This window comes from Rousettus aegyptiacus, unplaced genomic scaffold (genome assembly GCF_014176215.1).
Source record: "Rousettus aegyptiacus isolate mRouAeg1 unplaced genomic scaffold, mRouAeg1.p scaffold_m13_p_7, whole genome shotgun sequence".
Lineage (NCBI taxonomy): Eukaryota > Metazoa > Chordata > Mammalia > Chiroptera > Pteropodidae > Rousettus > Rousettus aegyptiacus.
This window is the reverse complement of record NW_023416310.1, coordinates 106907655-106921118: the sequence shown is the minus strand read 5'-3', so window position 1 is coordinate 106921118 and position 13464 is coordinate 106907655. Positions and strand designations below refer to the sequence as shown.

The window sequence follows — 13464 nt, the reverse complement described above, 5'->3', positions numbered from 1 at the left end:
CTAGATCTCTGTTCTCTTCTGTCATATGGTTTCTGCTTCTTTGTCTTCCCATTTTGGCTGCCTTTCCGTGTCTGTTTCTATGTACTAAGCAAAGTTCTTAAGTCTCCCAGTCTTATTAATGTGGATTTGTGAGGTAGATGTCCAGTGGCACAGTCCTGAGAAGAGTTCAGCTTCAGGCCAAATTTAGCCTAAGCCTCTACTCCTTTGGGGCCACCTGTTAAGATTCAGCAAGCAATCCACTGATGCTGTGCTTATAGTTGCCTCAAAAGGCCACACTAGAATCCAAGGTCAGCTGCCTCCAGTGTGAGTCTAGGCACAGCTCAGCAAGGCACACCTGAGTTGCTGAGAATATACCTGGATGTGGCTTGAGTGGGGCCATGAGTTGGGGGAGGTAGGGTTTCAGGGAATCCTCTAGGTGGAGTAACCTGTTAACCAGTTTGATGATGCCACAGCTGCGCTGAGTTCAGCACACTGGGACGGTGGAGAGCTCAATAGGGAACAACAGATTCTGCCGCCCTCACTCCAACAATGTCTCCCTGTAAGTCCCTGGTGACCCCTGCATGCCACCAAATGGGCACTGGTGCTCAGAGTGAGCAGGTCCACCACCACAAAAATCTGCTCACGGACACGGCCCTTTAAAGGGGCGTCTGCTGCTGCCGCAGCCTCTGTCTCACTCAGCCACTCAAGACCAGGCGGCCTCATGTCCTTGCCCTGCCCTACCTTCTGCCACTGTAATGTGATTTCTTGGATTTCTCCCTAGTTGTATGGCTTGTTCATCTAGATCCCAGGCAATTTTTCCTTGCTGCTGCTCCTTGTTTCCATCACAACTTTGATTTGGTAGCCAGAGGGATGAATAGAGCCTCTATCATCTACATCATTTTTTTTTGCTCTGAGATGGCTCTTTATTGAACAGAACATCTTAGAACAGTGAAGGCAGTTTGAGTGAGTACTGAAAAAAAACACTAGATATTTAACTCTTAAAATATATAAAATGAACTGAAATGGATATCATAGCTAGAAATATAAAATTTAAAACTATAAATTTCTAAGAGAAAACAAAGGAGTAAACCCTTGTGATCTTGGGTTAGGCAAGATTTTACAGGTATGACAATAAAACTATGATTTTTAACATTTAAAAATATTCTAAATTGGACATCAATGAATTAAAAATGTTTGCTCTTTGGAAATGCTGTTAATGAAATGAAAAGATAAGCCATAAACTAGGAGAAAATATTGCAAAAGCTGATATTTAGCTTTTTCTCAAAATTTGAAGAATTCTCAAAATTTTAAAATCAGAAAACAATCTAATTTTAAAAATAGGTAAAAGATTTGTATAGACACTTTTCCAAAGAAGGTATGTAGGCAAATAAGAACACAGAAAGATGTTCCACTTCATTAGTCTTCAGAAATGTCAACTAAAGCCACAATGAAATAACACTACATTGCTATTAAAATGGCTAAAAATAAAATCAAAAAATTCCTGAAAATATCATGGATGTACAGAGCAATGGAAGCTCTCATGCATAGCTGGTGAAAATGCAAAATGGTGCAGCTACTTTGAAAACATTTGCTTTGGAAACCAGAGTTTCCTATAAAGGTAAACATACACCTACTGTATTAGTCAGCTTGTGCTAACATAGCAAACTACCACAGACTGGGTGGCTTAAAAAACAGAAATTTATTTTCTCACAGTTCTGGCGGCTAGAAGAAAGTCTAAGCTTGAGGCTTCAGCTGATTCTGATGAGAGTTCTCTTTCTAACTTGCTAATCACCACCTTCTCACTATGTCCTCACGTGGCCTTTTCTTGGTGCATGTGTGCAGAGAGGGGGAGAGAGTTCTCTGGTATCTCTTCTTCTAAGGACACTAATCCTATCAGGCCAGGGCTCTACTCTTATGACCTCATTTAACTGTAAGCACTTATTTAGAGGCCCCATTTCCAAAGAGAGCCACACTTTGATTAGGGCTTTCTGATTTTAAAATTTTGGGGCAAAAGCATTTAGTCTACAACACTTACCATGTGACCCAGTAAAACCACTTCTTGATATTTATCCAAGTAAAATAAAAAGTTATGCTCACAAAACCCTGTATAGAAATGGAGACGGTGGCTTTATTCATAATCCATCAAACTAGAAACAGTGCAAATGTCCTTCAATTGATGAATGAATTAACAAATGCTGGTACATCAAAACAACTAAATATTACTCAATAATAAAAATTTACACACGCTATCAATATACATATATCTTAATTGCCAGGGGCTGGAGTATGGGTATGAGTTAACACAAAGAAGCACAAGGGAATTTTACGGGGGATGACTGAACTGTCTGATATCTTGATTGTGATACACATTTGTCAAATTTCATTGAACTGTATTATCAAACAGATAATTATTACTTCATATTAATTTATAAGATATACCTCAATTTTAAAAATATAACAATTGTATTTATGTATTAGTTGGGTTCTAATTTTATTATTTTATTATCACTGAATGTTGTCTCTAAAATATATATTTCAGGGAATGTTTAAAAGTTTTATTATTATAAAAATAATGGTCAATTTGAGTAAATATTTGCTGGGTTTAAGGAAATATGTACTGTATATATGGTATAAATATGTGTATGTATGTGTGTACATGTGTATATATATATTTGTTTAAACTTTTTAGATTACACTCTTTATTTAGTAATTCAAATGTCTGATTATCATTATTTTTGCCTATTGGAACGATTAAGTTTTCAGAAAGGAATAATAAAGTATTCTGGGAAGAGTGCGATTTAGTAGGATTCTTGTAACTCTAGGAGTTTTTATTTTTTGTGATGGGGCTTACGATTTTTATACAGTTTTTCAATATGTAAAATATTTGTGTGTATTACATATTTTATCATCCCAAAGTATTCCCCCCTCTCCCCTCCTGGTTTTGATTTCTAGATAGAGAACAGACTCAGGAACAATTCAGCATCCAAAATTGTGCAACAAATATTCACAAAAGCACCAGTTTTTTTGCACTTCTAGTATAGATTAGGGAAAGAATAGGATAAAGTGATTATAGGAGCCTCTAACAAGGAGCTGTGGGGAATCAGCCCTCGGGATGCCCAAACTTGGCAACTATTGCTGCCCAGATCCCCATGAAAGTCCCGATCTCCAGGGACAGAAGGGCTGCTTATTTGCTCTCAACCAACCAAGCCAGACCCAGGAGAGCCACCGTGACTAACTCTAGATGTTCTCCTCCAGTGAGAAAAGCTTCCTCCATCTTCGGCTCTGGCTGAGTCTTTCCATCATCCTGGGTCCAGCGAGGAGCCATTGGAGATGGGGCTTCCATGAGAGCATCTGACAGCAGCAGAGAGAAGCCAGGTAAGAAGGGCTGGGAAACAGGTGAGGGCATGCTTACCTCCAATGACAAAGTCACAGACACACACATAGATTTACATTTGGAAAAACAGACATGCTAAATCTCTCTGCATCCAACCAAGTTCAAAGGGGAACATCTCTTGGTTTGCCATGCACAGGCCTTTTCCCTGTCGGGCTGCAGTGTCCATTACAGAATAGAGCCACTATTCTGAGATGGAAAGAGAAAAATAAGCTATAGGAAAGAAAGGAAGGAGATGACTCAGGTTGGTGGTGCTAGGACCAGGGACTTTGGGTTCCTAAAAATCCTGGCCTGAAGCACAAGCCAAGAGCCACCCTCCCTCCCCACTAAGAGACTCTGCTGTCAGACTTTCCAGAGCCTCCTATTCTGCCCCTGTTCTCTACCTTTGTGCCAGTTGCTTCCCTATGCTCATCCACCGTGGTCTGTGGCCACACAATACACGTGTTTCAGAGGAGGCTACATGCATGCCGCAGGGAGCCCCACCGAGGGAGTTGGCTTGGGCTGGTGTCCCGGCACTAAGCGGCCTCAGTTTTAATGTCCAGGAACACCAATGCCCAATTACACAGGCATGCCAGACATCTCAGAGACAGTCACATACTAATGAGACCACAGACATTACTGCACATAGTCAGGCATCATCATATTTAAGTTACGAAAATAACGTCATTGCCAAGGGGACTGATAAAAGCACTGATAAAAGCGTTCTCTCGATATAAGGAAGTCACCAGGGAAATTGAATTAAAATTCATAGGTGGGTGGTGAATACCTAATCAGAATAGGAGAAATTAAACATATAACTTTCCTGGGGAGTCTTAGCTTTTGGGGTTGAAATCATGAAATAATAATTTGTTTCTGTGACTGACTCTCCCAAAGCTCTGGGTTCTCTTAATGCAGACTCTACCAAAAGGCAATGCGGGATATTTGGAGCTTATTGCATTTAATATTTGGGCTTCATAGATATTCAAAGACAATTGAAACTTGCATCTTTAAGACCAGAACATTCACATCTGCTGGCCAAGGCATTCTGTTATTTTGTCATGATGACATATCTCCCTTACCCCTCAACTGCTAAAATCCACATTAACCATGTTCTTTCCGGAGCATCTTCTAGCTTCAGTCTAGTACTGCTTTACCACCTTTGTTCTGGGAGATAATCCTGGTAAAAAGTTACTTCATATCTCAGTACTTTCCCCTAATTTTACTAATTTAACTCTCACAGCAATACTCACATCACTATCCCTATTTTATGTATGTCCTACAACCAATATCTTAAAAGTGTCGCCTACAATATTTTATGCCCTAGTCAGTCAAACCACATCACAAAGCAGTTGCCTGCTTTTTCTTTTTCTTTTTTTTCTGAGGTCTTTGATCTCACTGGAATTTAACCCCTCTTTTTTACTATTCAAATACCATACCTTTTTTCATTACATTCCCAGTGCTTTTACCTGATTCCCTTGACTGTGATGATTTCTTAGTCCTGGTATTATCTGTTGGATACACTACATGAATTCGCTCTTTATTAATCAGTAAATTCCTTTTAGCCAGTAGCCTAAATAATCCAGGTATTGTACCTGACTGCCTTTCTTCTTTCAGCTAGCACAAACCCAAAGAATCTTCACTAAGCATGAACAACATGCTTTGTTTAGCTGACTCAACGGTTGAGATCTATAGTGAGCTCAGCTAAGTAGCTGGTAAAATGTTGAGGACAAATCATCAAGTAGATCTTTCGAAACCACGAATTTTCAAAATTCTAGGAAATTAAATGTTACAGATAAAATTTTCAGTTTTTAATATGGTACTTAGTACACAGTCTGCCACATGGCTGAGTTGTTAATAAGTGTTAGCTAATCAAAGCATAAAGAAAAAAGCATGTCCTTGTCATTTTCAAATTCTAACTTTTTTGGCTTTGTGAATTTTGGTATATCATTGAGCTACCCTAAGCTTCAGTTTTTCATCTGTAAAGTGAAATATAATACCTCAATTATTAGACCAACTTAAAAGCTGCATACAAAAGTATCTGTATATTGTAGTTAGTAGGCGTAGAATAAATCAAACTATAGCGATTAGTAATTCAACACTATTAAAATTAACAAAACTTTTCCTGTAAAATAATAAGATGACTCCATTTTAGTTATTTGTCAATGAAATGAAAAACTTTTCCAAAATATAAGACTTGCTCAAATGTAGCCATATGATTTTACCTTGTAGTGACATTTTCTCCTCCATAGAAATGAACAGAGACAACCAGACAAAAGTCACAGAATTCCTTCTTCTGGGACTGTCTGGGGAGTCACAGCAGGAAGAGGCTCTTTTTGGGCTGTTCTCGTGGATCTACTTGGTCACTATCATCGGGAACTTTCTCATCATCTTGGCTATCAGCTGTGACAGGAATCTCCATACACCCATGTACTTCTTCTTGGCCAATCTCTCCTGCGTCGACATCTGTTTTTCATCAGTCACAATCCCCAAGACACTGGTGAATCACACATTGGGAAGCAAGTCTATCTCTTACGAAGAATGTATGACCCAGATCTACTTCTTCATCACTTTCATCAACATGGATGGATTCCTCCTGAGTGTGATGGCCTATGACCGTTACACTGCCATCTGCTGCCCGCTGCACTACACTGTAATCATGAGGCCGAGACTCTGTGTCCTTCTGGTGGTTGTGTCTTGGGTCATTACAAACCTGCATGCTCTCCTTCACACTCTTCTCATGGTTCAAGTTACGTTTTGTTCCACCAATGCTGTGCATCACTTCTTCTGTGACCCTTACCCTATTCTGAAGCTGTCTTGTTCTGACACCTTTATCAATGATCTGATGGTATTCACTGTGGGTGGATTGATATTTATGACCCCATTTTTATGTATAATCATTTCCTATGTTTATATCTTCTCTAATGTACTGAAGTTGCCATCCATCCATGGAATAAGGAAAGCCCTGTCCACATGCGGATCCCATCTTACTGTGGTCTCCCTCTTCTATGGGGCAATCCTGGGTGTCTACATGCGCCCTTCATCCTCCTACTCAGTCCAGGACACAGTGGCCACTATCATCTTCACGGTGGTGACTCCCCTGGTCAACCCTTTCATCTACAGCTTGAGAAATCGTGACATGAAGGAAGCCTTAAGGAAACTAATTATTAGGAGACTAGTTTTAACGAGATCCTAGAATTAGAAAAATTTAGAGCTAAGAGCACTCTTAGGGGGGGAAAATATATATATGTTTATTTTACAAACAGAAACTGAGCAACAGAGAGGTGCAAAATTCATGCGTTAATTATTCTTCTATTTAATGATACGGGATCATGAGCGTGTTTTTAAATATGAAGGTGGCAAGTACACATTGTCCTAAAACAATTTGTTATCTATAAAAAGGCTAATTTAAAAACATTAATTTTACAGACAACAAAAACTGGGACAGGACATATTTGGATATATTTTGGGGAATGGGTCCAGCAAGTCTATAAGACAAGGCCACCACAAAAGTCTGGGAATTTCAGAGGACTTTAGATCTGGATCTCCCGAGTGTCAACTGCCCTCTATAGCTTCATATTAGGAAAGTCTAACATTATCTTTAATTTACTAAGTGACAGAAAGATCAGCTTAACCTGGGTTGTAGAACTATTAATTGTTGGTTATAGAAGATTCCTATCTACTCTCATGGACTTTCATCATTACTGAGTTAGGTAATTTTTCCTCTGTCAGAGGCCCAAGTCCTTTCCTCACCTCTTGCAGCTCAGAATCTTATGCCTACACCACTTCTCTATGCCCACCACCAATCTTACTTTTTGGTGCTTTGTTGCTCAGCATGGGTACCAGGGATGGGCACTAGGGAGGGGATAAGTATTAGGAAGCTTCATATAGTCGTTAGAGTTCCTCAGTGAACTCTTGGTATCCCTTCAAGCTTAGATGGGCTAGAAGAAGCAGAGGTTCCCTTAAAGCTGAAGTGTCCAGAGTTACTACAGTACCTTAGGGACATAAAGACATGAATTAATTACAGGATTTGAATTGGAACCCAGGACTTCTGATTCCAAGTCCAGAGTTTGTTCCACTTTATGGGGTCAAGCATGCAGCTGTCCACGCCTCTTGTATTCTACACATGTGGACTAAGAGCCCACAAGACCATTCCCTATCTCCTCTTTCTTGGTGTCTAGAGAGCACTCGCCTAATTCTCCAGTGTCAGTCTTCAATTCCTCTCTCTTCACTGACTTTCTTGCCTCTTGCTTCTCCTTCTCAATCTCTTCTACTCTCATGGCTAACCAGTACTCATTGTCCTCATGGTGAGTCTTTTTCTGACTTGGTCTCAACACTGACAGGTTGTTACCTTGACCACAGCCTCATGCTGGATCTGACTGCCTCCAGCCTCTTCCTATACGCAGAGGCCAGGATAAATCTAAGTATTACCTTTAAATACAATGCCTACCCTGACTTGGCCTCAAGCTATACTTACAACTTTACTTGTCATCGACTCACGCATTTATCTGTTCCATGACTTATCTCCAAATTTCATCCTCTTTCCTTCTCTCATTTTCCGCTGAATGACTTCCCTGATTTTTCAACTCTAATAATTGTTCATTTCCCTTAACTCCTTCACTAATCACATCCCACAGACATGTATCAAGCACACAACATAGCTCTCCTTGGACTGTAGTACACGAACTCCCAAATGCGTTTTGGCGCCAGTGGGAACCTGACTACATTTGATAAACTTAATGTATCCTTCTAAACTGTGAATTTTATTTTAGAAGTAGTTTAGTGCAAATGTTTGAGATAAAATAATGTGGACTAAAGTTGGTGTTTAAGGTTACTCATTTTGATCTCATCATATTCTTCCTTGTATTACACATATCTACAAACATGTCTCATTCCATTATTACATTTCTCATTTTGAGAAAGAACCATAGATAATGCATAGGCATATCCTCTACATTGGTCCTAAGAGTTTTTGTTCATCCCAAACAGTCACATATTGAAAAATCATTGATGATGTGGTAGGCCAGTCTAATGGGAAACAAAGAAGTGAACATTCTTAGACAAAAATATCGGAGCAGTAAAAATTTAAATTAGAGAACTGGAGGACTGACAAGGTTACTCCAGAACATGGAAAGATCTCGCTGAATTCCAGGACCCAAAGAGGCAGCAGGGTTGAATGGAAAGAGATGTGGTTTGGGGCATAGATTTATTGCTCAGTCCTTCTCTCCCTTAAGTTTCAGTCAAAAGTTGTGTGTGAGAAGGAGGATGAGGATAAAGGGAAGTCAGTGAACATACTAGAGAGTGCAGAGTCAAAGGAAAAATCACTCTCTGTCCACATGGTCCCCACCATTCATCTCAGGAAAGAAGTCATCATCCACCATACAGAAAGTCCTCCCCCAAAGGAGAAAAGAAATCTCTAGAAGGTCAGCAGAATGGTGTGAACAGAAAGAGGAGAAACTTCTGTCTTGCTTGGATTGGCCGTGGTGTGAGAGCTTACGTGCTGGTTAATTCTATAGGAACCTCGTGTCTTTAACCCTCCTACTTATGGGGTCCACCTCCTACTACATCTTCACTGTTTCCCTGCACTACTTCTCATGGGCCAGCTACATATGGGGCTGGAGGAGAGACAAGGAAAGGAGTTTACTCCTAGGACTCAGGTAGAATCAGCCTTTGTCATGGTTTCCTGCATGTGAAGCCTCATAGAATGTGAACTGGTCATTAGTTAAAGCTCAGCATTACGTGGAGCCTCGAGTCTTCTCTCCTCCTAGAAGTAAGTGTAGTGACAGACTGGCAGAGTCCTCCCTGGAATCATCCAGGAAATCAGGGTCATGTCTGGTGATTTACTCTCCACGGGCCATGTTAGCAGAAAACAAGCCTGTGTTAGGAGCCTCTTTTGTGCAGCTGGGACTCCCAGGAGATGCCGCCCACTCTTCTCCACAGGCAACTTTCATCTAGTACTAATTAGCCACTAGGGGTCGGCTCTTTGCAAGCCAATTAAAATAACTTAAGGAGAAAAGTTTGACTTAGTTCAGAAAATGTTGAAATAGAAGCTCACCTCTCTTTCCAACACATTTCCCCAGACACTCTCCCCAGAGGGAGCAAGGACTGCTCCATAATATGGCCTTGCAAGTATTTTCAAGTTTCATAGACTATCTCCCCGAAACTTGGACTTCAAGTATCTGCTCCAAGGCCACACCAGCTGGGGAGACTTCTGGGAGAGCTCATGAGCTGAAGATCCCCTTCCTGCCCTTCTCTGCATACTGTGTCCTTGTAGAGATTGTTACTGTTCTCCATGTAATATGTCCTCTCTCTTTGCTTAGAGCTTTATATGGACTTGATCTCTCACAATGTCAATTGGTCTTTAGCAGGTGACTTTGTTCTGAGCATTGACCTTTTGTCACATGAATATTGAAGCTGGTTTAGTGAACACAGTCTCCTAATAAATCTAGTTATTTATTAGGCCTAACTTTTCATGTGTGAACCACACAGAGGTACTCAGCCTATCGCCAAATCCATTTTCAAAATAGGCCATCTATTATTTGTTCTAAACTTCAGTCATGTTGCTAGTCAAAAACTACTGGTTCGGGTTCATCATGATTATATTTTATCTTTATTATTTTTATTATTTATTTTTCGATTATAGTTGACACTCGATATTATTTTATATTAGTTTCAAGTGTACAGTATTTATACAATTTACGAAGTGATCTCCCGATTAAGTCTACTACTCATCTGGCACCATACATAGTTATTACAATATTATTGTCTATATTCTCTATGTTGTACTTTATAGCCCATGATTATTTTGTAATTACCAATCTGTACTTCTTAATCCCTTCACCTTTTTCACCCCGTCCCCCGATCCCCCTCCCACCTGGCAACCATCAGTTTGTTCTCTGTATTTGTGACTTGTTTCTGTTTTCTTTGTTCGTTCATTTTGTTCTTTAGATTCCACATATAGGTGAGATCATATGGCATATCTTTCTCTGACTTAATTATTTAGCATAATATCCTCTAGGGCCATTGCATTGTCTCAAATGGTATGATTTCATTCTTTTTTATGGCCAAGTAATATTCCATCGTATATATGTAGCACTTCTTTATCCAATCATCTATTGATGGGCACTTAGGTTCCTTCCATATCTTAACTATTGTAAATAATGTTGCAATGAACATAGGGGTGCATATAGCTTTACAAATTAGTGTTCTGGATTTCTTGAGAGAAATACCCAGAGTAGAACTGTTGGGTCATGAGGTAGTTCTATTTTTAATTTTTTGAGGAACCTCCAAACTGTTTTCCATAGTGACCACACCGATTTGCAACCCCATCAACAACAAGTGCTCTTTTTTCTCCACATTCTTGCCAACACTCATTGTTTGTTGATTTATTGATGATAGCCATTCTGACAGGTATGAGGTGATATCATTATGATTTTAATTTGCATTTCCCTGATGATTAGTGACAGCGAGTGTCATTTTTCTACTGGCTATCTGTATGTCCTCTTTGAAGAAATGTCTGTTCAGGTTTTCTACCCATTTTTTAATTGGATTGTGTTTTTTGTTTTGTTTTTTTTTGTTTTTTGGGGTTTTTTTGGTGTTAAGTTTTAGGAGTTCTTTATACATTTAAATAATTAACCCTTTATCAGATGTATAATTAGCAAATATCTTCTCCCAATCGGTAGGTTGTCTTTTTGTTTGTTGATGGTTTCTTTTGCTGTGCAAAATCTTTTTAGTTCGATGAAGTCCCATTTGTTTATTTTGTTTGTTTGTTTTCCTTGCTTGAGAAGAAATTTTATAAAAAATTACTAAAAGCAATGTCAGAGAGTTTACTGCCTATATTTCCTTCTATGAGTTATAATGGTTTCGAGTCTTACACTTAAGTCTTTAATCCATTTTGAGTTTATTCTTGTGTATGGTATCAGACAGAAATCGTTTCATTTTTTCGCATGTATCTGTCCAGTTCTCACAACACTTGGTAAAGAGATTATCTTTACTCCGTTGTATATTCTTGCCTCTTTTGTCATACATTAATTGGCTGTATAATTTTGGGTTTATTTCTGGGATCTCTATTCTGTTTGATCTATGTGACTGTTTTTATGTCAGTACCATGATGTTTTGATTACTACAGCTTTGTAGTATAGTTAGCTATCTGGTAGAATGATACTTCCAACTGTGTTCTTTCTTGAGATTGTCACGGTTATTCAGGGTCTTTCGTGGTTCCATATAAATTTTAGGATTATTTGTTCTGATTCTCTGAAAAATGTCATTGATATTTTGATAGGGATTGCACTGTATCTATAGATTGCTTTGGGAAGTATGGACATTTGAATGATGTTAATTCTTTCATACATAAACATGGTATATGCTTCCATTTATTTGTATTTTCTTCAATTTCTTTCTTCACTGTCTTATAATTTTCTGTAAACAGAAAATTATATAGTTCATTATTGGTGTGTAAAAATGCAACTAATTTCTGAATATTAATTTTGTATCCTGCTACCTTTCTGAATTAATTTATCAGTTCTCATAGTTTTTTAACGGAATCTTTAGGATTCTCTAAATTACTATCATGGCATCTGCAAATAATAACCATTTTACTTCTTTGCAATTGAGATGCCTTTTCTTTCTTTTTCTTGTCTGATTGCTGTAGCTAGGACTTTTGATACTATGTTGAATAAAAGTAGCGAATATAGACTTCCTTGCTTTGCTCCTGATCTTGAGGAAAATGCTTTTAGCTTTTCCCCATTAGTATGATGTTAGTGGTGGGTTTGTCCTTATGGCCTTTATTATGTTGACGTATGGTCCCTCCATTCCCACTTTGCTGAGAGTTTTTTTTGTTTTGTTTTGTTTTTATCATAAATGCATGTCGAATTTCATCAAATGTTTTCTATGTCTATTGATATGATTATGCGATTTTTATCCTTCATTTTATTCATATGGTGTATCATGTTAACTGAATTGCAGATATTGAACCAATCTTGCATCCCAAGAATACATCCCATTTGATCGTGTTGTATAATCTTTTTACTGTATTGCTGAATTTGGTTTGCTAATATTTTGTTGAGGATTTTTGCATCTATGTTCATTAAAGATATTAATGAGCCTATAAATTTTTTGTAATGTCTTTGTCTGGTTTTGGAATCAGGGTAATGGTGGCCTCATAAAATAATCTTGGGAGCCTTCTTGAATTTTTTGGAATAGTTTGAGAAAGATAGGTATTAATTCTTTGAATGTTTGGTAAAATTCATTTGCGATGTCATCTGGTCCAGAACTTTTGTTTTTTGGGAGTTTTTTTTGATTACTGATTTGATTTCATTAGTGGTAATTGGTTGGTTCAGATTTTGTTTCTTCTCGATTCAATCTTGAATGGTTGTGTTTCTAGGAATTTATCCATTTCTTCCAGATTGTCCAATTTGTTGGCATATAATTGTTTGTGATATTTTTGTATAATCTTTTGTATTTCTGTGGTGTCAGTTGTCACTTCTCCTTTTTCATTCCTGATTTTGTTTATTTGGGTCCTCTCTTTTTCTTGATGAGTCTGATTAAAGGTTTATCAATTTTTTTTTTACTTTTTCAAAGAACTAGCTTTTGGTTTCATCAATCTTTTGTATTGTTTTTTAGACTCTATTTTGTTTATTTCTGCTCTAATCTTTATTACTTCCTTCCTTCTACTCCGGGTTTCGCTTGCTATTCTTTTTCTAGCTCCTTTAAGTGTTAGATAGATTGTTGTTTGAGATTTTTCTTGTTCCTTGAGATAGGCCTGTATTGTTATGAATTTTCCTCATAGGGCTGCTTTTGCTGTGTCCTATAGATGTTTCATTTTCATTTGTTTCAAGGTATCTTTTGATTTCTTCCTTGATCTAATTTTAACCCATTCATTGTTTAGTAGCATGCTATTTAGCCTCCATGTATTTGTATGTTTTCAGTTTTTTTCCCCTTGTAATTGATTTCTAGTTTCATGCCATGGTGGTCAGAGATGTTCAACGTGATTTCCATCTTCTTAAATTTATTGAGACTTGTTGTGGCCTAACATGGGTCTATCTTGGAAAATGTTCTATATGTACTTGAAAAGAATGTATATTCTGCTGCTTTGTGGTGAAATGCTCTAAAAATATCAA

At 38.1% G+C, this 13464-nt stretch overlaps 1 protein-coding gene across 1 annotated transcript; it reads left to right on the top strand.

Annotated features, from left to right (window-relative positions):
- The first annotated feature begins 5600 nt into the window (after positions 1-5600).
- Positions 5601-6542, top strand: LOC107517511 (olfactory receptor 1361-like). Its single transcript, XM_016158279.2, has one exon. The coding sequence runs from the start codon at positions 5601-5603 to the stop codon at positions 6540-6542; it is 942 nt and encodes a 313-aa protein (XP_016013765.2).
- The last annotated feature ends 6922 nt before the right edge of the window (positions 6543-13464 follow it).